The following is a 26400-nucleotide window of genomic DNA, read 5'->3' on the forward strand; positions in this document are numbered from 1 at the left end:
CAGATTATCGATTTTGTTTTTATACTGTTGTTATGTAGGACATTCCGTTAATTATTTAACTTTGATCTCACTGTGGGACTAAATTGATGTTAAATGAAAATTTTTTAGATTTAAATAGGACACTTTAAACCTTAAGAACTAAAACAGAATTATGCCCAAATATAGGGGATTAATTTAATACTTTACCCTATTTATATTAATAAAAGGAGTGATCTAACAACAAATCAATTCATGACAATAATCATATCTTTAATAGCTATACAAGTATGTAAAAATTACACTTTATTCGATAAAACATAAATTATTTTTGAAATATTTTTAGTATATTATATTAGGATTAATTGTTTTTTTCGTCCCTAAAGTCTTGTGTTAAAATTAAAATTGTCTCCAACATTTTTTTTATTAATATCACTCTCAACATTTATAAAACATTATAAAATCATCTTTTTTATCTTAAAGAGGCAAATTTATCCTTACAAAAAATAAATTATAAAATTTAAAATTATAAAATAAAAAATTAAACCCCATCCTACCATCATCATCAATTTTTCTAACCTTTTTCCATCAACATCCTCTCATCTATCATCATTCTATCAAGTGCCGCCGACACCCAGACGTTGTCGCCGACACCAATACTACTGGCGACAACGACCACAGCCACTACAAAGGGATCCCCGAACGCCGTCAACCAAGTGCCACACGTTCTCAGGACTTTTTTGCCAACGACGACGACCCCGATCCCTTGCCTCCGTTCCCTCCCCCTGATTCTATTTGTGTTTTGTTAGTTGTTTTCTTTTTTTTTTTTTTACCTTTAATTGGAGGAATAAATCAATTATTTGTAAGGGTAAATTTGTCTTTTTAGAGTAAAAAAGATGATTTTATAACTTCTTATAACGTTGAAGATGATATTATAAAAAAAAGATTAGAGATAATTTTAATTTTGACCCAAGATTTTAAGGACGAAAAAGTACTTAACCCTTAATATATTAATATTAATAATTACACCTTAATTTGTTTGATAAAATAAATAAATTTATAATAATATGATATAAATATTAATACAACAAATTTTAAAATTAATATTAATTTATATATATTTTAATTATTAAATTTAGTAACTAATCTATACCTAAATTAAACCCTCAAATTTTATATACACTATAAATCCTTAATAAATAAGTGATTTTATAATATTATAAATTTAATTTCAAAGAATTGTTTAAGGTAAATCCAAGGAATATTTTTTAAATGAAAAAATTATGTGATATATATATACCCCATCCTTTTTGGTGTTTTTGGTCAGAACCAAGGCCTCCGAGACCCAGAAACAAAAACTCCATCCTTACCCCTATACAGTTTCCATTTAGCAACTAGCAAGTCTATTTAGCAGGGTCAAAAGTCAAAACTATTGCGTGTCCATGGCCCAGGATAGAAAAATAGTTCCCTCATTAATCAATCTTTCATTACCGTGCCCAAAAAAACCCCTTTCATTAAAATTACCAGGCCTAATTTCAAAGGACATAAGTCACAAAACCCAAATTTTATGCATTTTGTCATACAGATTTGAACACAAGAAGAGTGGCAGGAGACAAGTCACTCTTAAACCCGAGCCACTTGCCTGGACCCAGTCCAAAAAAAAAAAAAAAAAAAAACCCGAGCCACTTCAGTTCCTCACGTGTTTATAAATTTGATTATTTCAACATCTACAATTCCACACCAAGACTCTACCGTTAAGTTACCCTGGCCCCCTTATCCAGTTTTGAGTTTTTCACAAAGGCAATCTAATAATTTTTTCCAATAAAAAATAATAATATTGGAAAAGGACAGAAACCACAAACCCCACTTAAATGAAGTCAAATGAACTCTTTCTTCAACTGATTAAACCCTTCTTCGAGAATACACAGAAGAAGAAGTGAGTGAGTTTGATGAGCAGTGTGCACGATCTCCAATGGCGAACGAACTGCTGATTTTGTTTCTAGGAACAATACTGTTCCTGTGTGTGGAATCAAAGTACATAGCGTATAACACCTCGCAGGGCGTGGTGCCTGGGAAGCTCAACGTTCATCTCGTTGCTCATACACACGACGATGTTGGTTGGTTGAAGACCGTTGATCAGTACTATGTTGGTTCTAACAATTCAATTCAGGTACTTCTATTTATTTTATTTTATTTTATTTTTTCCAGTGAACTTTTGAAGAATGTGTTTGTTGATTGAAACTGATTTCGCAACAAAAGGAAAGGGAAAAAGAGATCGAATGATTGATTCACCATTGCGAGCATTAAGGAAAAAAAGAAGTTTATTTCAATTCCCAAGCGAAACCTAGCGTCTCCTGATAACACTCTATCCCTTTAATCCATTCTTTTGAACTGGTAACTTAGCTAGTTGAGCGATTTCTACAAGCTGAACAAATTGAGAAAGTGAAGTATCTGATCCAACATGTGTAGCTTTAATCAGTAAGCAGCCATTCTCATTGATTGTTCCATTGATAATCTGTTCAGCACATTTCAAGAAATTAAAAATGTTTCCCTAATTTATAGTACTGGAAGTCTGATTAAAATAATCAAAGGTGCTAGCCTATTCCTCTACAGAATATCAACCTCAGAATCCAGTGAATATTAAATAAACCTATCGCTAAACTCATCACAGAATGCATTTTATGAATTATCCAATTATCTAATATCTGGTTTTGTTGTTTAGCCTTTTTATGTTTGTTGAAATGAATGCATATGTGTATGTTAGATTCTTTGCATTAGAGTGGCAGTAACTACTATAGTCTAAAACCAAATGCTTGTATTAGAGGATGGTTATTTTGTTTGAATTTAATCTCCTTGATCATTCTGTTGTTCTGAGTAATTTTTTAAACAAATTTTGTGTAGGGGGCTTGTGTGCAAAATGTGTTGGATTCTGTTGTTCAAGCTCTTTTGGCTGATAAGAATCGAAAGTTTATCTACGTTGAGCAAGTAAGTTAATATATATTTTTTTAATTTGTATGTGTGTGTGACTTCATTTCTTCCTCGTGTGACCATGACTTTTTGGATTATATTGCTGCATCTACTTCCTCCTAGAGGAAAATATATAACTGAAAAAAGTTGGGTTTTTAGGTCCAATTTAATGCTGTTACAAGTTTAAATTTTCTATTCATTCCTTTTTCTGCACTGGTTATATATAAAATTTTTATTTATTTATTTTTTATTTTGTCTGTAGTCTATTCATGCAGGATTATTCAAATTTTTAGAGTCAAGGTTGCTTATCAGTTATCACCTAAATTAAGCCACTGTTTTATACCTGAGCATGCCATGTGACTGTATGTTCATGTTCATTTGATGAAATAGACCCTTTTCAAACTTTTTCCTGAAATATTTCTTTCCTCAATGCAGGCCTTTTTCCAGAGATGGTGGAGAGATCAGAGTGAGGCTGCTCAGGATAGTGTAAAGAAACTCGTTAGTTCGGGTCAACTAGAGTTCATGTAAATTCCATTTCTGATGCAAAATTTCATTGTGATTAAGGACAAAGTCATCTTTCATGTTTGTCAGGGTTCCCTTTCTTTAATCCTCTCTTACATTGACTTGTTTCTGCTATTGAATTTATTATTCCTTTCTTTCATTTGTCCTTGTCACAGAAATGGAGGCATGTGTATGCATGATGAAGCATCAACTCATTACATAGACATGATTGATCAGACTACACTTGGACATCGGTTTATTAAAGAGGAGTTTGGTGTGACTCCTAGAGTTGGTTGGCAAATCGATCCCTTTGGACATTCTGCTGTGCAGGCTTACTTATTGGGAGCTGAAGTATGGCACATTTGGAAGAAAAATAAATGTCACAAGTACTATTTTCTTAGTTGGCTATCAACTGGTTGTTCTACTGTGGATGCAGGTTGGCTTTGACTCACTTTTCTTTGGTCGGATAGATTACCAAGATAGGGCTAAGCGCAAAAGGGAGAAGAGTCTTGAGGTCATATGGCAGGGTAGTAAGAGCTTTGGCTCATCATCCCAGGTAACTCTCAAGAATTGTTTTTCTTTCTGTTCCTTGATATTTGTATGGTTGTATGTTATTTCATGATTGGTGACTCTTAAATTATATATTTCTTGTCATCATCTCATGGATATCCTTGATGCTTGGTATTCCTCCAGATCTTCGCAGGTGCTTTCCCTGAGAATTATGAGCCACCACCTGGTGGATTTTACTTTGAAGTTAATGATGTTTCACCAGTAATTCAAGTAATATTATAAGAACTTGTTAATTTTGTCACTACTACATTTTTTATTTGCCTATTGTGCTAAATATATATCTGTTACTTTTTGCTTAAGGATAATCTGGATTTGTTTGACTACAATGTTGAAGATCGAGTGAATGACTTTGTTACTGCTGCATTGTCACAGGTAAATTGAGCAAGCTTTCCTTCCCACTGCTGAATAAGTTATATGATTTCTGTGCGAACAAGAAGCATATATTTTTTTAGGGCAAAATAATATGTGAAAGTTAAACAGCCAAAATGTCGTGATCACACTTATCCTGTCCTTTTCTATGGATTGTTCTAAGGGCTGCAAGTGAGTCAAACCGACTCGCGAGCTGACTCGAGCTCAGCTCATTAGCAGCTCAATAAGTTGAGCTTATGAGCCGAGCTTGAGTTTAGATTTGAAGTCATATATTAAATTAGTCGAACTTGAGTTTCGGTAAGTACAGCTCATTGGCTCATGCTTGATTATGTATATTATATACTTTCATTAATACATATATTACTTTATACTTTTAATTTATATGACATAAATTTGTTGAACATATGATGGTAAATTGCTTTTACTTCTACCATATTTAAATCATAATATTTTTGTCTATTTTAGTGTAGGTTAAAATGGTTGATGAATGAGATTTAGTGAGTTTAACTAGATTGTTTATAATAGAAGAGTGAAAGATCTTTATATTAATCATTTGATATAAAAGTTACAGTTATCCTTTATATATAATGATGAGAGGGCATGAACTAAATGTAAGAATATAAGATATACAATTGTTAGTTTTTCATTATATATATATCCTTTGGTGAGTCATGCTTGAGCATTATAATTCGGCTCTATTTTTATTGAGGCAAGCCATGAGCTGATCTCAATTTTCCGGAGCTTGGCCTAGCTCAACTTAGTTTGGCTCACTTCCAATTTGTTTTGTCATCTTTTACTCTGCTTTAAAATGTTATCTACATTATTGATATATGTACTTTCCTGAATTAATTTTCATCCGAGTTCATTTTGAAGTAACATTTAATATTTTTTATAACTGGTATTGAGATTCCTATGTACATGAATTTTCTCCTCCAATACAATTGAAGTAATTGATCATTATCTATTGTTCTCCTTATCTTTGATATTAATATTTCAGTTTCCTTGAACTAATTGTCATAAGTAACACTTGATCTTTGTTGTTGTTAACCTTTTATCTATTATGTTGAGTTCCTAAGAATCCTTACCCAAAATCTAACATCAATAGCCAATAGGGCAAAGACTCTTCATTTTTACATCAGCTCCTGTCAGATTTGAAAAATGATTTTCCCCAACAGAGATGGGTATTTCATTTTCCCTTCATGATATGGTTCCCTTAACTTTCTGTGGTGTCTTTAGCACCCAAAATGAATCATTTCACTTTCTAACAGAATAAAGTTTTTCTGCTAGTATAGCTCATCTGGAGATTTTTTCATGTCACATTCTTTGCTTGTTATTTATCCCTTCCTTGCTCCTTATTTATATATCTCTGGGAACTCAATAATTAGTGTCTTGTCTCATTTCTAGTTAATTTGAAATGAGAGGTACTATTTATCAGTCTGGACTTAGACTCAAATCTATGGCAAAGAAATAAAAAAAGATGCACACTACAGAGAGCATATATTACACACTACAGAGTACTATTTGCACCAGAAAGACTAGTGATGTATATATTACACACTACAGAGAGCATACTGATTACCTATTGTATTCTAGTTATTTGTGTAGTTCAATGTTGGGTAATAATATTATTATGTTATCACCCTTTAGTTTTATTAAAATCGGGATTTGGGAAGTCTTTTTCTTACCTCACAGAATGGCAATCCATTTGAATGACATATGTTTTTAACTTGAAACTTGAGCAAGAAGTGTAATTATACTATTGTTGTACTAAGTGGAACTTTAACAACTCTATGCAGGATCTCATTTAAATTATTGCGCCATATTGTTTCATTTTCAGGCAAACATAACTCGAACAAATCATATAATGTGGACGATGGGAACTGATTTTAAGTATCAATATGCACATACATGGTTCCGACAGCTTGACAAGTTTATTCATTATGTCAACAAGGTAACTTTCTAACAACTCAGGAGAATGAGATACCTCCTTCTTTAACTACTTAGAATTCATTTTTCATGAATTTCTTTTTGTCCTATATGATTTTATATTAGTAAATTGGTATTGGTCATTGAGTTAAGGATGTATCAAAAATTCGTATAATAACTAGTAACAAGCTAGCCCTACAATTTTTAAGATGATGAAGAATGTGTAAACTTTTTTCAGAACTCTTATTCTGTAAAATCAATTTTCTTGGTTAAAACTTGTATCTAAAGACAATACAAACAGTAATCCATAGATTAAAAAGGAATATATTTTATTGTGGTTTAACTCACAATTTGACTTGCTGTCATTACTCATAGTGTTAATTTTAACTTTAGGATGGACGTGTCAATGCTTTGTACTCTACACCATCCATATATACGGATGCAAAATATGCTACAAATGAGACGTGGCCAATCAAGACTGATGATTACTTCCCGTGAGTTTAAGACTTAGTTTGCATAATCTCTTTTCTTAATTCCTGAGTTTTCTTTTCTCATTGGATGATGTTTTACCTGTATTTGTGCATTTTTTTTCAAAAAAAAAAAAGTTATGCAGATAATGCAAATGCTTACTGGACTGGATACTTTACCAGTAGGCCAGCTATCAAGCGCTATGTCAGATTAATGAGTGGCTATTATTTGGTATGATGTCTATGTTTATAGGTAATATAAATAAGGTAACTGAAACTTCTGGTCCACTGATGTTAAGAAATTTATCTTCTACCAATAAATTATTAGGCTGCAAGACAACTAGAATTTTTTAGTGGGAGAATGAATTCAGGGCCAAATACAGACTCATTAGCTGATGCTTTGGCAATTGCTCAACATCATGATGCTGTCACTGGCACAGAACAGCAGCATGTGGCAAATGATTATTCGAAACGATTGGCAATAGGCTACAAGGAGGTGCAGTTTCAGTTTATCTATCTTGTAATTGTCTATATCCATTTGTTAGCACGTCACCTAGTAGCATTTTTTCATTTTGCAGGCAGAGCAATTGGTTTCATCAACACTGGCATGCTTGGTTGAGTCAACATTGCCCGCTGGATGTCAGAACCCAGTTACAATGTTTCAACAAGTAAAAGATCTTTGTTGTTGAATTTGAAGTTTGTGGATCATTTTTCTTACTTGCTATAATGCCTGAATCTACATTGACTTGAAACTATTTCTCATCACTTACTGTTCCTAGAAAACTATTTCTTGTCACTTAGGCTGCGTTTGGTTATAAGGATAAGACAAGACAGGATATCGAGAACAAGACACAAAAGACAGACACAAAAATTAATGTTCTTGTATTTTGTTTGGTAATAAACTAAATATAAAAAATAACATTTTATGAAAGTCCACTTTACTATTTTTTTTCCATATAAAAACTTTAGGAAGAAAAATATAATAATAAAAAATATAATTATGAAAAATTAATAGGAATAATGAAAAAATAAGTTGTGTCTTTGTTAGTGTCTTTGACTCTTTATGTCCTTCCTGTCAGAAAGGACAAAAAATAAACTAATTCAGTATCTCTGGATACAATGCCTATATCTATGTCTCATCTGCCAAATATAATTCTCTCTATATCACTATTTCAGTGTCCTATACTTGTAAACAAACGCAGCCTTATAGGTCCTTAGCTTTGTTAGCGATTAGCTTTAACATGTGTTGGGATAACTGAAAGATTAAAATATTTCAATAGTTACTTATTCATGTGAAATCAATTTATGTTTTGATACTTTAGCTAGAAAATGGTTTTAAAATAATCTATTTTGTTTGGATTATATAAAATTGTTGTTTTGCAGGATAAATTTACTAAATAAAGCATCTAAATGACTGTTTATATTTTAATAATATATTTTGTTGAACTCAGCTTATACTTATATTCATAAGTTCCAAATAGTGGCTTATACTGAGAAGCTTTTTTTCAGCTTAAACTTATCATCTTTTGATATACGATATAGTTTATAGTTTTACCAACCTTTGCATGTGTTCACAAATATATGGTTCTTTTCTTTCTCTGTTCACTTGAAAGAAATATCCTTAATCTCAATTATTCATCATGCTGTGACATTTGCATATCTTGTTGATGCTTAGAAATTTGTCACCTTATTTAATGCATAAACACGTTGAGCTACAAGGGAGTTTTCCGAAACAATAATAATCTCTTATTCTTGCAATGTCCATATCTATGTTACTATATACCTGATTTGTTCATCCAATCTCAAGTTTTGTGTATTAGCCATATTATGTAACGACTGATGCTCAGAGCTTTGGATATTAATTTTTTCTCTCTATATGAGATTATAGTGATTACAACTGAGATTGAATAGAATTAAATTTGTGTATTGATTGTTTCTGATTATCATATCCAATTCCAAGCTGTAAGGTTTCTGATGATTGCAATCTGCTTTCTTTTCCTCTTTTTTTCCGTTTATTTTCCAGTGTCCACTTTTGAATATAAGTTATTGTCCTGCATCAGAAGTTGATCTCAGTCATGGAAAGAATTTGGTAAACCATTATTTCTTCAAATTTGTTTATCTTTGCTGCTAAGCATTCCATAAAGTGTTTTATTTTAGAATTTTTAATCCTCTTTTTTCATCATCCTTGATCCTTCTTATATTTAGGTTATTATTGTTTACAACTCTCTTGCTTGGAGGAGGAACGAAGTGATTCGAATTCCTGTGAGTCATGCCATCTTTTTATTTCTTGTTGTCTTCAATCTGATATCTTGCACCACTTACATCATTTAAAAGTTGAAACTAATATAACAAAAGTTGTTACAATCTACATTCATTTGATTCTTTCGATGGTCAGCATGCTGTTAAAGGTTATTGGCATCAGTTTACTGAAATAAGCTGCTTTTAAAATTTCATAGACTGTAAATGGTCTTTGGCTACCATTAATCAGAGGTGTCTTTTAGAAACGAGTGCTTGGTGAACCAAAATGTTAAAACCGCTTTTTTTTTCCACCCGAATAGAGGAATAAATACTCTTGGTGATCAACTTCTAATATAAATAACTGGTGCTGAGTTCGTGGTCGTCTGTTCAATGGTTTTTTTTCTATAACTGACATTCAAATGGGTTGTGTATGCTTGCGTCAGGTTAAACTGTCTACATTATACCCTTTGGGAGTAGTCCTAATCCAAACCCTACATAATAAGAGATGCTTTGCATTGAACTTCCCTTTTTGTGGTTTTAGGCTATAGCCTTAGAGGATTCTAAAAGAAATATTCCAGGTCCTGTCTTGTCATGCTTACAACATTTGATAATATAAATAACATATAGTGCTTGCACAGATAAGTTTCAGTTATGATCTATTAAACTATGATAATGTTTACTATTGGTAACATGCCTTCCATTGCGACAAATTTCTTTAGGTTATTGATGACAATGTTGCGGTTCATGACTCTAATGGCACAGAAATAGAATCTCAACTTCTTCCTCAAGCTGAGGTCTTTGAAGGCTTAAGAAACTTTTATGTCAAGGCATATTTGGGACACACTCCACCCAACACACCCAAATATTGGCTTGCGTTCACAGTTTCAGTACCTCCACTTGGTTTTAGCACATACACTGTCTCAACTGCCAAAAGAACAGGTTCTATAATAAATTGTTTTATTATTAACTAACTAATATTTATTTGCTTTCCATTTGCTTGCAGCATTGGTTTTTTTTATATTTGATTTCTTCTTGTTTTCAGGTTCAACCAAATCATCAGTAAATACATATCAAAGTAATGAAAAGGCGAGGTTTGAAGTTGGTCAAGGGAACTTGAAACTTACATTCTCTACAGATGAAGAAACACACAGCAATTATGTTAATATAAGAAGCATGGTGCGTGATACATCACTTTGCGTGAAAAGATTCCCCCTTAATTAGGAACATTTCATGTTGTAGTCTTGCCTATATCTTTGTGATATTCTCCCTTCTCATCATCTTTTAGTATATTCTGTTAGTTGAGTCCTTCCACTGTTGTATACAAAATTGAAAATCATGAAGTAAAAACCTGATTGGCACTCTTAATTTTGAAATGGAAGATGGACAAACAAGTTGAACAGAAGTACCTTTACTACTCAGGATATAATGGAAGTCATCAAAAGGATCCACAGGTAGACATTTTCACTTTAAAATCCTGATATTATTAACTTTTCACTTCTCCTGCCATTGTTCTTCTAATATAACTTTGTTATTTCATTTCCGTTACAGAATTCTGGGGCATATATTTTTCGTCCAAATGGCACATATTTCATCAACCATGAAAGACAGGTTTTAAATGCAATCTGAAGTATAATATCTCTATGAACAAATGCCACAACTACTTTAAGTTAAAGTATTGAATTCTCAGGTTCCTTTTACTGTTTTGCATGGACCATTGCTTGATGAAGTGCATCAACAAATCAACCCATGGATATATCAGGTGTTCTGCTTGGTCTTTCATCTTTTACATCATTGGAATATTACTCTCTTACTAATAAACTCCTTTTATGAAACTGTCAATGTTTTGAGAAATTAAATAACACAGGCCATTTGAATATTTGACTCAGATTGGTAAACTGAAATAATGTGATGTAGGTGAATTTGGAATTTAGGAAAATGGTAAATCTGATTCTAGTAATATGTTGCTTTAAATATATTATTTTCTAATTGCTTTGAAAAGGTCAAGAAATGCTACTGGATTATAGAATGAGCATCTAGAACAATAGGACTAATACCTAAGTCAGGAATGCATTTGCAATAGTTATATAAGGTGGTCTTGTGGCTAACAGACTAGCACCTTGATAAATAAATCACCATCACTAACCTTTGCTCATTATTTTCCAGTCGCCTGAGTTCGTTTTTTTTTTTAGATTTCTTTTTCTTTCATGATCCAGTTTATGTAGTTTAGTATCTATAAAGGGGATAGAAGAGAGTTGGTGTCCAATTTTTTCCCTAAACTAGCCTTCTTCATATATTAAAATATCATAAAATAGTTTTTGTGTTACTAAGATTTCATCCAAAAACCAATGGCTAAGAGAGCAAAATACTTACCAACTTGACCAATGCACATTTGTTACTATTATACATATTGAATAAAAAACGGTGGATTAATAGACGTCAAGGCCTACCAATAACATGTCTATTAGTCCACTAGTAATAGTAATTATAGTAACAATTAATGAGAAATAAGACTTCTTTTATCTATTTCTAACATAATATTGGAGAGTAATGTGCATCAAATATGTCGGCAGATTACCAGGCTACACAAAGAAAAGGAGCATGTTGAAGTAGAGTTTATTGTAAGTTTTAAAATAGTTGCTTTTATTATTTTATATTTACGTTCGTGTCATTAATATTCATTGTGAAAACGGATACCAATTTACATTTATAACATGGTTTATATATGTGGGATATTGGATCATTTGAGCTGGTTATTTTTCGAATTTCAGGTTGGCCCTATACCTATTGAAGATGGAACTGGTAAAGAAGTTGCCACTAAGATTTCAACTGCTTTAAGCAGCAAGAAAACATTTTACACAGATTCTAATGGTCGCGATTTTATCAAAAGGGTATGCAATTCAGATTCTGTTCAATATAATATGCCTCGAGGAATTTTTGGACCATCTTAACTTTCCTCTTTTCCTTATTCCACAGCTATGCCTCTCAAATATTTTACTACCTGCTTGTTATTTAACATATGTGTAATAATATTTTAAGCACTTCTTATTGGGTCAACTTTCAGTATATTCTTGACTACCATATCCATTAGGATATGACAACAACAATAACAACAAAGCCTTATTCCACTAGGTGGGATCGGCTACAAGAATCAAACGACGACATTGTTAATATTCATATATCTAGGTGCTTGATGTTGATTGTGACAAAGCAGCTCCTTCTCTGAGATTGATGGAAGCAACTTTGTATATTTGATAAAAAAACAGTTGCAATGGCTCATAAAACTTTTCCTTGAATTTCAAGTTTAGCCTTTTTCCTTTTCTTTGGGCATAACTTAATTTTATGGAACTTATCTCCCTGCAGATACGTGACTTCAGAACAGACTGGGATCTGGAAGTGAACCAGCCCATTGCAGGAAATTATTACCCTGTATGTGAACTCATGTACATTAGTTCTTTCAAAATAATTGGTAGCTTTTAAAGGCCTATTTTCCTCCTCTTACTTGCTTGAAGGATTGTTAGTTATTGTTGAAACTGTTACTTATGCCTGCTGTGCAAACTGCTGGTAGTTGTTGTATGATAAATTATACAGCTACTATAATAAGAAACTTAAAATAGAAATATGTGTTTTCTCAATTATTTGGTTTAGTGATATTGTCATTCTCATTGATCGTCACTAGACTTAATTTCAACATTTATGGAAGTATCCACAATGGTAACTACTGGCTTTATGGCACTTTGTTAGAAGTTCAAGCAGCAGTTATTATCATCCTTTTGGTTCACAAATTATTTCTTTCTTTTTTTTTCTTTTTTTCATTTTGTCTTCAGATTAATCTAGGGATATATATAAAAGATAATAAGACAGAATTCTCAGTTTTGGTGGATAGATCTGTTGGAGGATCTAGCCTAGAAGATGGACAAATAGAACTGATGGTCCACAGGTATGTGGTATTATTTAGATAATGCGTTGTAGAGACTCCTGTTATACCAAAATTGAAAATATATTACCACTCCTATCTGGCACTGTCTTATTCTTGGAAATGTAGTACTTTTGGCATCTGTCTAAACAGTGTGTATGAATATAATATAGGACAATCCCCTTCAATGCCAAAAATATTTTGGAAGAAAGCATTGGAAGATATTGTTAGTGTACAAGTAGGCAGTGATTACGTGTTCTAGTTCATGGAATAATGCAGTTTTTTTCAGGGAATATATCCACTGAAACATTTGTTGTGGAGATGTTGGTTGAATCTCTTCCTTTTAGATAGGATATGCTCAATCTGCATATTGAAGTTTGCAGCTTGTAGTTTAAGTGTTTGAACTTTGAAATACACAGTATGCTTAGTTCAAGGCTCACAAGTTAATGTTCATTTTTTGGAAGTTGGTTTTGAGGATATCCTTCTCCCTAAACTTTTCTAAACATGTTAAAACAACTTTTCTCTTTCCTGACACCAATAGGCGATTGCTACTTGATGATTCAAAAGGCGTTGCAGAGGCTCTAAATGAAACAGACTGCGTCGCTGATGATTGCAGGGGCCTAACTGTAAGAATTTCTTGCGTAGATTTTAAATTCATGTAGCTATCAGCATTTCTCCTGATTAAATCAACTTTTTACTTCAGATATGCATTGTCTGTTGATAAATCAAACTACTTTCAAATGGGTCTTAATGCTGGTAGCAGAAAAATCAGTGTCAATCCATTTTAGCAGAAGTTGACTAAAGCCTTGTGATCATGTTTTGGCATGTGCAAATATGTTTTGTTATATATATATACATAACCGTTTTTTATTACAATGTTCTATTAGAAGAAGGCTTTGATCTCAATTATATTGTTGACGATCCCTTTGACAGAGTGCATATATTTTTTTTCAGCTAGCAAATTTAGAATGCCCATTTTCCAGTATTTATGCACAAATGTCTCTTCATGTGACTTAGGTTTTGCCATTCTGAAATCCATAACTAACTAATTTTTTGTCAGGTCCAAGGTAAATTTTACTACAGGATAGATCCCTTGGGTGAGGGTGCAAAGTGGCGCCGAACTTTTGGTCAGGAGATATATTCTCCTCTTCTATTAGCTTTCTCTGAAAAGGTGAATTTAGTAGTGTGAAAAGAAAGACTAATTGTATAATATTAATATACATGTACTTTCTATTGATCAACTCAGAGTTTTTTTTTGTTTTTCTTTCTTTTTTTTTTTAATTTAATTATATCAAGTATCGGTCAGTAAAAGGTTGATTTTATTCGGCAGGATGATAAAGATGATTGGATGAATTCCCATGTGCCAACATTTTCAGGAATGGATTCTTCATATACATTGCCTGATAACATTGCAATGATAACATTACAGGTCTTTGTGGCTTTATCCTTGTTTAAAGGGATTACCATATCTCATGCCTTACAAGCTCAGGATAAATAATAGATGTTGTTCTTGGCCAACAGTGACAACATACTAAATGCCAACACAATGATAGCGTATTTATTTCTGCAGCATGCATTCGAAATTTGTTATGAACATAATTCTTTAGCTTGTACTTTATTGTTTTGGACATTTCAGGAACTTGATGATGGGGCAGTTTTGCTTCGGTTAGCACATCTATATGAGGTCTCCATTTCTTTTTAATTAATATTTTTATTGTTTTGCTTTGACAAGATTGCAATGAGCCATTTATATGTGATCTTGCCTTTTCAGTTCTTGCTCACTATTCTTGGTCACATTTTAGGCCCGTTTTATTTTGGTGGGGCAGGGTGGGGCCGGGCAGGGTGGGGCGGGGCCGGCAGCCTGTTTTGACACCCCATAGGAACTGTTTTCTTAAGAATGAAAATAAAATAAAATAAAGTTATTGGCTTCCTTGTTTAATTAATCAGCATCTCTTGTATTGTTTCTAGTGGTACCATTTGTCTCTCGTTCTGTGATGACTATTGCTAAAACGAAGAATAAGCTTTCAGCATGATAATAAAACGTTTCATGTAATATATTGATGACAGATAACTTTTGTATGCTGAAAAAGAAAATTGCAATTTGTTAAGAGAAATTTGTGAATCCTCGTACCAAACCAAAAGTATGTGAATCTATTAGGTTAAGGAAAAAAAGAAACATTCCCTTGCACAAGCTTCATCCTGAGACTGATTCTTGCCCTCATGATTGCTTGACAAATAAATAAATATATCATGATTGTTCTTTTTTTTCTTTTTGGATATAAGTCATGATTGTTCTAAATTTTGAATTGCGCCCATGCTATTAAGTAGGTACTTGTTGACCAAGTATTATTATAAGTAGGTGCTATCTAAATACAGCTAATCCTTATCACAAATCAAATTTTGCAATGCATGCATATTATTTACTTTCAAAATAAAACAAACTACCATTTCATCCCTTTGTATTTTTGTTGCTATTACTTGTCCTTTTCCTTCTTAGTGATTTTTGCATCATGTTTACTATCCCACACTCTAATCCCCATCAAATTTATGCACAGATTGGAGAAGATAAGGATCTCTCTGTAAAGACAAGTGTAGAGCTGAAAAAACTCTTCCCTGAAAAGAAGGTAAAATCTAAAATTGCGATAAGATTTCACTAGTTTGGTTTGGGGGTAAAAATAAGATGGAAATTTTCATCGATGAGTCTCATGAGTAAAAAGCTCCATGAAAATTTCCAACCAATATTTGTCCCTCAACCAAACACACTCTTAACACTCCGTTAGATAGTTTGGACAAGATATAAATACAAAGATAGTGACATGGAAAATTTGTGTTGGCTCTGTCCCTCTCCCTACTTAGAAAGGTAGGAAAATACAAGAACTGTGTACTAGGAAATATTGTCTTGTATATCTACCTTTACCTCCAGATATATATAATGTGGAGTCTATGGTGCTTATGGCTACGGTGACTGGCGATTAGATAATTTTAGTAAAAATTAAAATCACATTTTTTTTTACATTTTAGTAATAGTTTTTACTTTTATTTTTTAAATTAAAAAGCATTGTTAAATAATAAAAGTGTTCTTTTAATTTTAATAACACTTTTTAAGTATTGTTAAAATTATATAGGTACTGTAGCCACCGTAACTACAGGTACCATATCATGAACTATGTTAGTTTTATGAAATAGTTTGAAGTTAGTTTAGTATATGATGGACTTGAATTATGTAGTAAGAATACTAATGATAGTTTGATGAAGGAGTGATTTGGATGAATAGTTTTAGGAATTTGATCGTTATATTATTTATGGATTAAGGAGAATACAAAGACTAGTAGAATTTGATGTTTGTTAGTTGGTTACAATGAATTCCATGATAGCTTATTTATAGGCTTCATTGATTCTAGATAATTCTAAGTCTTAGATATTTCTAGATATAAACCTATATATTTTTAGATACTAATGTTAGATATTTCTAGTACTTGATTTATTTACTTAACTTCTAGACTTCTCCATCATAATATCTGAATATTTTTATGAAACAAGATCATGAGAATTCTACAGAATTCCACAAATGTGTAGCATAATCAATACTCCTTCTTGATGCATATTTGTGTAATTCCAAGCATCTCTCGAAATAGTTTGAACTTTGATCTTAGTAGTGCCTTAGTGAATATGTCTGCCAGGTGCTCATTTGTGTTGTAATACTCGATCTTTATCTTTTTTTCCACTTGAAATATACGAATGGAGTGAGACAAGGATTGTGTTTTGGATGAATTCCTTGAGAGAATCATCTCTCAGCGTCAATATATATATATATATATATACATACATAGGTACAGAAATAGAATTCCTTAATACTAGGAGATATGATAGAATCAGATCCCTTAATACTAGGAGATCCAACAGAATCAGATATCTAAAGACGGAAACTATATCAAAACAGATCTAATATGATATTCAACACTCCCCTTCAAGAGGGAGCATATAAATCATATGCACCAAGCTTGTTACATATGTATTGTATCCGAGGACCCCGGAGAGCTTTGGTGAAAATATCTGCAAGTTGATCGTTGGAGTTGACAAAGGCTGTTACTATTTCCCCACTTTGCAACTTCTCCCTTATGAAATGGCAATCAATCTCTATGTGCTTGGTCTGTTCATGAAACACAGGGTTGGAAGCAATATGTAAGGCAGCTTGATTATTGCACACCAGTTCCATCTTACTCGGCTCACAAAACTTAAGTTCCTTAACTAATTGCTTCAACCATATAAGTTCACATGTGGCAAGTACCATAGCTCTATATTCAGCTTCCGCACTAGATCTTGCTACAACATTTTGCTTCTTACTCTTCCAAGATATCAAGTTTCCACCAATAAAAACACAATAACCAGATGTAGAACGTCTATCAGATGGAGATCCTGCCCAATTTGCATCAGTATACCCAACAATCTGGCTATGTCCTTTATCTTCATACAACAAACCTTTTCCTGGAGCACCTTTGATATATCTAAGGACTCTAACAGCTGCGTCCCAATGACTATCGCATGGGGAGTCAAGAAACTGATTTAGGATACTTGTGGCAAATGAAATATCTGGCCGAGTGACTGTCAAATAATTCAATCGGCCAATTAATCTGCGATATCTACCAGGATCTGCAAGAGGTTCTCCTTGATCTGGACTAAGTTTTGTGTTGGGATCCATTGGTGTATCTACAGGTCTAGAATCCAACATTCTAGTTTCTTCAAGAATATCCAAAGCATATTTTCTCTGTGAGATACAGATCCCAGCATTAGATTGTGCCACTTCAATTCCTAGGAAATATTTTAACTTCCCCATATCCTTAGTCTGAAAGTGATCAAACAAGTGCTGTTTTAACTAAGTGATTCCCTCATGATCATCTCCAGTAATGACAATATCATCCACATAAACAACCAGATATATGGAGGTCATGGAGGAAGAATGACGGAAGAAAACTGAATGATCTGCTTCACTCTGAATCATGCCAAATTTAGAAATAACAGCACTAAAGTGACCAAACCAAGCTTGAGGGGATTGTTTCAAGCCATATAAAGATCGGCGTAAATGACATACTAAGCCGGAAGACTCCCCTGAGCAACAAACCCGGGAGGTTGCTCCATGTATACTTCCTCCTCGAAATCACCATGTAAGAAAGCATTTTTAATATCAAGTTGATGAAGAGGCCAATGGCGAATGGCAGCCATAGAAAGAAAAAGACGAACAGAGGCCATCTTCGCAACAGGAGAGAAGGTATCACCATAGTCCAAACCAAAGATTTGAGTGTAGCCCTTAGCCATAAGGCGGGCTTTTAATCGATCAATGGTTCCGTCTGAGCCGACCTTAATAGTATAGATCCAACGACAACCCACAGTAGATTTGCCCGGTGGCAATGGAACAAGATCCCAAGTACCAGTAGAATGTAAGGCAGACATCTCAATCATAGCCTGGCGCCACCCTGGATGTGAAAGAGCTTCTGCGGTATTTTTGGGTATAGAAACAGAAGACAAAGAGGAGGTAAAAGCATAGTGCGAAGATGATAAACGATGGTAACTAAGAAAATTATAAATAGGATTAGGATTACGGGTGGAACGAGTACCTTGTCCGAGAGCAATAGGAGGACTACTGCTAACTCCCGAAGAAGGATCCAAGGACGGTTCAACCATGGGTTCAGGAGATGAGTTATCTTGGACTGCAAGCCGTGGGCGGCGATGATAAACCTGGAGAGGCTTTGTGGGAATAGGAGGCCCATCTAAGTAAGGAACAGGAAGCACCTCCGTAATGGAAGGTGAAGTGATGTCGGGTGCAGAGAAAAAAGGGGTATTCTCAAGAAAAGTGACATCGGCAGACACGAAGAAACGATTAAGAGCTGGAGAATAACAACGATAACCCTTTTGAAATCGAGTGTACCCTAAGAAAACACATTTGATAGAGCGAGCAATTAACTTGTCTTTGCCTGGGGTAAGATCATGGATGAAACAAGTACAACCAAAGACTCGTAGTGAAAGAGAAAAAATGTGCTCATGAGGAAATAAAATGGAATGAGGAACTTGATTTTGCAAAACAGAAGAAGGCATACGATTAATTAAATAACATGCAGTCAGAACAGCCTCACCCCAAAACTTAAGGGGAACATGAGTATGGAGAAGAAGAGTGCGAGCAGTTTCAATCAAGTGACGATGTTTACGCTCAGCCACACCATTCTGTTGAGGGGTATGGGGACAAGATGACTGATGTAGAATGCCTTGGGAGGACAAGTAAGACGAAAAGGGTGCTGAAAAATACTCACGAGCATTATCACTTCGTAAAATTTTAATTGAAGTTTTGAATTGGTTTTGAATTTCAGAACAGAAAGATTTGAAATGTACAAATAATTCAGATTTGTCCTTCATTAAATATAACCAGGTGCAACGAGAAAAGTCATCAATAAAGGTGACAAAATAACGAAAACCAGAATGAGAAGTAACCCGACTAGGTCCCCATACATCAGAATGAATAACAGAAAAGGGAGACGCAGCCCGTGTATTGACACGACTTGAAAAAGAACTACAAACATATTTACCTAAATGACAAGTTTGACACTCTAAGGTAGTAAGACGAGATAAACTCGGGACCATAGCTTGTAACTTTGAGAGGCTGGGATGCCCCAGGCGACAATGGACCACGTCCGGAGACTCAACAACAGCAACAGAAGACACAGTAGTAGTGGGTAAGGCAAGCCGATACAGTCCTTGAGACTCATATCCTGTACCAATCGTCTGTCCCGTCCCTCGATCTTGCACAATGACGGAGTCAGCAAAAAAGGTAACAGAACAATTGAGAGAACGAGTAAGTTGGCTAATAGAAATCAAATTGAAAGGACATTTGGGCATGTAAAGAACAGATTTCAAAGGTAATGTACGAAGAGGAGTAGCTTGACCTATTCCCTTAGCACCAATTTTAGAACCATCAGCCAAAGTGATAGAAGGAAGAAATGCAGGGTGTTCAAGTTTAGAGAGGACAGAAGAAGTACCAGAAATGTGATCAGAAGCACTTGAGTCAAGGACCCATGGTCCAAGAGAAGAGGAATGAAAGATACAAGCAACAGAATTACCAGAGTGGGCTACCGAAGCAACGGGAGTAGATGCCTGCTTTGAAGCTTGGTACTTGAGAAACTCATCATAATCATTGCCAGAGACAAATATCCCTGGTGGTTGTGCGGCGGAGTGAACGTCAGATGGCTCATTAGTTTGGACAACATTAGCTACCTTGGTAGGACGACCATGGAGAGCATAACATTTTATACTGAGTATGACCAATCCTAGGGCAATGGGTACAACTAAGGCGAGTACGATTACCACGACCATTACCACGACCCCCACGGCCGCCGCGAGTGGGCACTTGAAAGGACACTTGAGAAGAAGATTGGGATGCCAATGCAGTTTGGTCGAAAGTATGGGTCTCAAGAGAGGGGCCGAATTGCAAGAGTCGTGCAAATACGTCTTGAAGGGAAGGAACGGGTGAGGTGCCCAATATTTGTTGCCGAAGAGATTCAAGTTCAGCTGGCAACCCAAGTAACGTAAGTACCAAAAACAGCTTTCTCTGTTGAGCATGATGGTCATCAGCATTAGACACATAGGAAAGGAGAGTCGAAAACTCTTCCTTGACGGCTTCCACAGCCCCAACATAAGATTCCATATCAGTTCCTTGAAGCTGTAAACTACACAGCTTCTTAGCAACATGGTAAAGTCTTGCAATGTCATTAGTGTATAAAGCTTTAGCACGATCCCACACCTTTTTACAAGTTTTGTAAGCCCGAAACAGTCAGCTTTGGTGGATCAATGGTCTGCCACATAAGGTTACATAGTTGGGCATCAATCTTCTTCCAAGTGGTTTTGTCAGCGGCGCGAACATCATCAACAGATTTAGTAAGGTGGTCTTCATAGCCTTGGCTCATGAACCAAAGTTCCACAAAATCAGCCCAAGAAAGGTAATTTTTGGCACCCATCAATTTTTCAGAGGTCATTGTAGCGGTTCCAGAAACGACAGATGTTAGAACAGCCGGTTTACCACCATTGGAGTTGGTGTCGGGGGTTACCTCAGAAGACATGATGGCAGACACTCAGAAACGGCCGGAAAACACCTGCAGAAGGGAAACGAGGGCCGGAAAAAGCCTGGGCAGCGGAGAAATTTCGGGGACAGGCCGAACTTGGCTTTCCGTTTCTGATTCTGGGGTTGCTTCGGAGTGGGTCTGATGTTTGACAAGGTTGTGGCCGGAAAAAGAGTTTCTGACGAAGAGACACAGCTGATAGTGTCAGCTGGTGGGAAAAAGGAACACGGCTGAGAGATTGCAGCCGGAAAAGATGAAAAAAAAAACAAATAGAAACCAGAGCTGGGTCGGAACCCGCTCTGATACCAACTTGAAATATACGAATGGAGCGAGACAAGGATTGTGTTTTGGATGAATTTCTTGAGAGAATCATCTCTCAGCATCAATATATATATATACATAGGTACAGAAATAAAATCCCTTAATACTAGGAGATATGATAGAATAAGATCCCTTAATACTAGGAGATCCAACAGAATCAGATATCTAAAGACGGAAACTATATCAAAACAGATCTAATCTGTATTCAACATTTCTAATATAGCTTCTCGTATAAAATGATACTTGATAGCTATATGCTTGGTCCTACTATGATGGACTCGATTGTTTGCCATTGCTATTGCTGATTTGCTATCGCACAATATAGTTGTTGGTTCTTGTTGCTTTCCTATGTCTTGGAATATTTTCCTTAGCCATATTGCTTGACTAGTAGCATTTGCAACTGCAACATACTCAACTTCAGCAGATGATTGAGCCATAGTTTCTTGTTTCTTTGATGCCCAAGAGAATACTCCAGATCCTAGTGTAAATGCATATTCAGAAGTGTTTTTCATGTAGTCAATTGATCCTGCCCAATCACTATCGGTATATCCAAATAGTTTTGGATCTTCAGTAGATTTATAGTGAATGCCATAATCCTTTGTACTGTGTAGATATCTTAAGATCCTTCTTGCAGCTCCATAGTGCTTCTAACTTTGCTTTTGCATGAATTTTGACAATAAACTTGTTGCATACATGATGTTGGGTCTTGTGATAGTTAGATAAAGAGACTTCCAATGAGACTTCTGTATTGTGAAGCATTTGTCTCTTCAGATCCATCTTTTTGTAATTTCTCATTATGGACTAGAGGAGTAGATATTGCTTTGGAATTATTCATGTTGAACTTTTGTAGCAAATTTTGAGTGTATTTCTTTTGTGAAATGAAAATTCCGTTTTCATTTTGGTTTACCTCAATGCCAATAAAATAGTGCATCAATCCTAAGTCAGTCATCTCAAATGTTGTCTTCATTTTTTCTTTGAATTCTTTGATCATGGTCTCGTTGTTTCCTGTGTAGATAAGATCGTCCACATACAAGGAAACTATGAGAGTGTTTAAATTACCTTGTGTTTTGATGTAAAGTGTAGGCTCACTTTTACTCCTCTTGAATTCATGATCAGTGAAATATTTATCAATTCAACTATACCATGCTCGCAGAGCTTGCTTGAGTCCATGGAGTGCTTTTTTGAGTTTTAGCACCTTGTTTTCATGTCCGTCTACAATGAACCCTTGTGGCTGATCGACGTATACTTCTTCCACTAGTTCTTCATTTAGAAATGTGGATTTTACGTCCAATTGATAGATCTTCCATTGCTTTTGTGCAGCTAGTGCAATGAGCGCCTTTATTGTATCTAGGCGAGCTAGAAGTGCAAATGTCTCTGTGTAATTTATCCCATAAATTTGCGCATATCTTTTAGCTACGAGCCTTGCCTTATGCTTCTACATGGATCCATCAGAATTGAGTTTAGTCTTGTATACCCATTTGACTCCTATGACATCTTTATTTGAAGGGTGATCTACCAGCTCCCATGTGGTGTTGTTCTTCTCAATCATCTTGATTTCTTCTTCCATGGCATTTCTTCATTCTTGCTTTTCTGCTTCTTCAAATCTTGTAGGCTCAATCTTGGCAAAATTACATGTTTCATATACATCTTGTAGAGGCTTAGTTTTTCTTGGAGGAGAATCATTGGTTGCTTCTACTATTGGAGTAGTTGGCTTGCTTCTTCACGTTCTTGTTCTTCTAGTCTTATAGGTGATTGTTGTAATACTTCCTTTTTTGACTTTTTCATCTTTCCAGTTCCATTAAGCATTTTCTCAAACTCCACGTCTCTGTTGATGATGAGTTTCTTTGTTTGCAAGTTATACACACGGTATCTTTTTGCTTGTGTACTATACTCAAGGAAGATTCCTTTCTCTGTTTTTTCATGGAGCTTGGTTCTTTTAATGTAGGGATGTAGACATAGCATATGCATCCAAAGACTCTTAGATTCTTTACAGAAGATTTTCGTCCACTCCATGCTTCGATCGGAGTTTAATTTTCTACTGTCTTAGTGGGACAGTGATTTAGTAGGCATACTGCTGTGTATATAGCTTCTTCCCAGAAGATATTTGGCAAGTTTTTTTCCTTGAGGATCGAGCGTGCTATCTTTATCACAGTTCTATTTTTCTCTCAGATACTCCATTTTGCTCAAGAGCATATCCAACTGTGAGTTAACGCTCGACACCCTCTTCTTTGCAGAATTTATTAAACTCTTTGGAAGTGTATTTAGTTTCTCTGTCGCTACGAAATACCTTGATGCTACGACCACTTTGCTTCTCCACATGTTGCTTGAACTTCTTGAAGATGCCAAAAATCTCTGATCTTTCACGTAGGAAATATGTCCACGTCATTCTAGTATAATCATCGATGAAAAGAATGAAATACTTGTTATTGAGTGATGGGGTCTTCATCGGACCACAAACGTCAGTGTGAACTAATTTAAGCATCTTCTTGGCTCGCCAAGCTCTTCCAGAAGGAAATGGTTGACAATGTTGCTTGCTAAGTAAGCATCATTCACAAGGTTGATTAATCTCTGTGATGCTTGGTAGATCTCTTATTAGTTGCTTTTGATGTAGTAGCTTTAATCCATGAAAGTGAAAATGGTCAAATCTTCGATGTCACAGCCATGAATTATCTTGTGCATTTAATGCTGTTTCTATAATATAACTCCATATGAGTGGAAAGCTTCTGTTTTCCATCTTTACTATTACTAGAAGTCTTTTAGTTTTTCTTTTCACTTATGGTGTATGAGTCTTCTTCAAAGTGTAATACGTAGCCTTTCTCCATTATTTCGCCAATACTAAGTAGATTTTGAGCCAGTTTAGAAACTAACTCCTATCTTGGTGTGGACGGTGATTGTATCTTTGCCATTTGCCTGCACAATCATTCCGTCTCCAAGTCTGATGCAGATTGAACAGATTTATTGATTTCACTAAATAGATTTTGATCACTTGTCATGTGATTACTACAACCACTGTTGAGATACCATATATTATCTTTCTTCTTGCACTCTTCTTGTGATGATGCATAGAAGAGGCACTCTTCTCCCTCCTTTTCTTCAGAGAAGTTTGCATGATTGATCTTTATCCTACAGTCTTTCTCCATATGCCCAAACTTTTTACAATTGGGACATTATGGTTTTTCATGATGCCAACAATTGTTCTCTAGGTTGGTTTTCTTGCATATGCCACATGAAGAATATTGTTTCCTATCTTTAGTTTTATTTTCTATTTTTTTAGAAGTGTCTGAAATTCTAAAATTTTCTTGTCTTTTTCCTCCTATTTTATTTAGATTCTGAGATTTTATATTGAGCTTAGACTGAATTGCATTTTCTATTGAATCTTCATCATTTCGACTTGCTAGTCTTTATTCAAAAGCGTGTAATGAGCTTATTAACTCTGTTAGTGTTAGTGTTGATAAATCCTTAGTTTTCTCAATTGTAGACACTTTAGGATCGAATTTGGAAGGCAAACTAATGAGTATTTTTTTCACTATCTTTTTATCGGGCAAATCCTCTCCATAAACCTTCATTTTAGTTACTAAGCTTATTAATCTTGTATAGTAACTTTTTATTCTCAGAATCTTTTATTTTCATACTTGCATATTGCTTCCTTAGAGATTGGAGGAGGATTGTGCGTACCTTTGTGTCGTCTTTAGACTCTTGCTCCAAGTTTTTCCATACTTTATTAGCTGACGATATTCCTCTTATCGGTGAGAAGATTGTCTTTGTTACAACTTGTTGGAAGAAGCATAGAGCAATATAATTTCTTTGTTGCTGTTCCTTTAATTTTTTCTTTTCTGCAACGGAAAGTGTTGATTGATTCTTTGGCATAGTGAACCCTTCGTGGACAACATCCTACAAGTCTTGTGCTTGTAGAAAGTTTTCATTTGAGAATGTCAGTCCTCATAATTGTTTTCTGACAATATGGGCACAGGAAGATTTATGGTTGAGATAGTCATGGTTATAAAAAAAATTTGTTTGAGTAGGTTATAATATGGTGGATATGTATAGTGATAGGTTAGGAAGAAAGATTCTACACCCAATAGATAATCGAACATAACTCTGATGCCACCGTTAGTTTTATGAAATAGTTTGAAGTTGGTTTAGTATATGATGGACTTGAATTGTGTAGTAAGAATACTAATGATAATTTTGATGAAGGAGTGATTTGGATGAATAGTTTGAGGAATTTGATAATTATATTATTGATAGATTAAGGAGAAAGTACAAAGGCTAGTAGAATTTGATGTTTGTTAGTTGGTTACAATGAACTCCATGATGGCCTATTTATAGGTTTTATAAATTATCCTAGATAATTCTAAATTTTAGATATTTCTATATATTAACCTAGATATTTGTAGGTACTAATCGTAGATATTTCTGGTACTTGATTTATTTACTTAATTTTTAGACTTCTCTATTATAATTTTTAGATATTTATTTTTATGAAATAAGATTATGAGAATTCTAGATAATTTCACAAATGTGTAGCGTAATCAATAAACCATATATAAAATTTCATTTGCACATGTCTTAGCTACCAAACGCAGATTAAAAGGATAGGAAATTCTTTTCCACTTCTGTTTAGATTGTTTTGTTACTTAAAACTGCTTTCGAACTGCCTTGGTATAGATCAAAGAGGTGAAAGAGATGAGCTTGTCAGCCAATCAAGAAAGGACAGAAATGGAGAAGAAAAGATTTGCATGGAAAGTAAAAGGGTCTTTTGGAGATGAACATGTTTTATCAAGGGGAGGGCCAGTTGATCAAAAAGAGCTAGCTGTGGAGCTTGCTCCCATGGAGATCCGCACTTTTATCATTTACTTTGATGACAATGACATGCCTAACCTTCTCTCAGATGCATAGTAGTAGATTTTGGCATTGAAAGAAACAAGCATGTTTGAATTATATTTATGTTATATGGCTTGTCAAATGAATTGAACCGTCTCTAATTTAGTCTCTAATTTTAGGCATTACAAATTCACTCATACATATAATACATGAGTTTTATCCACTA

At 34.6% G+C, this 26400-nt stretch overlaps 1 protein-coding gene across 2 annotated transcripts; it reads left to right on the forward strand.

The window, feature by feature from the left end:
• Positions 1-1708: 1708 nt before the first annotated feature.
• Positions 1709-26400, forward strand: LOC112754998 (probable alpha-mannosidase At5g13980). Of its 2 annotated transcripts, none has more exons than XM_025802849.3 (29): positions 1709-2146; positions 2878-2961; positions 3379-3467; positions 3621-3795; positions 3881-4000; positions 4138-4224; positions 4315-4386; positions 6221-6334; positions 6703-6803; positions 6915-7008; positions 7105-7272; positions 7355-7444; positions 8800-8865; positions 8982-9038; positions 9734-9953; positions 10057-10190; positions 10394-10465; positions 10563-10622; positions 10702-10773; positions 11585-11632; positions 11783-11902; positions 12375-12440; positions 12839-12951; positions 13469-13553; positions 13988-14098; positions 14258-14356; positions 14564-14611; positions 15483-15551; positions 26019-26400. In XM_025802849.3, the coding sequence occupies exons 1-29, from the start codon at positions 1949-1951 to the stop codon at positions 26247-26249; spliced, it is 3063 nt and encodes a 1020-aa protein (XP_025658634.1). In that variant the 5' UTR covers positions 1709-1948; the 3' UTR covers positions 26250-26400. The 2 variants fall into 2 exon arrangements, with proteins under 2 accessions (XP_025658634.1, XP_025658635.1); XM_025802850.3 differs by having other exon boundaries at positions 1873-2454.

The sequence above is a fragment of the Arachis hypogaea genome, chromosome 16 (genome assembly GCF_003086295.3).
Source record: "Arachis hypogaea cultivar Tifrunner chromosome 16, arahy.Tifrunner.gnm2.J5K5, whole genome shotgun sequence".
Taxonomy (NCBI): domain Eukaryota; kingdom Viridiplantae; phylum Streptophyta; class Magnoliopsida; order Fabales; family Fabaceae; genus Arachis; species Arachis hypogaea.

Coding starts and splice junctions, on each gene's coding strand:
- LOC112754998 (XM_025802849.3), top strand. CDS start 1,949: ATGGCGAACGAACTGCTGATTTTGTTTCTAGGAACAATACTGTTCCTG. Junction 6,335..6,702: donor TTATTCATTATGTCAACAAG/GTAACTTTCTAA, acceptor TTTTAACTTTAG/GATGGACGTGTCAATGCTTT. Junction 11,903..12,374: donor GTCGCGATTTTATCAAAAGG/GTATGCAATTCA, acceptor ATCTCCCTGCAG/ATACGTGACTTCAGAACAGA.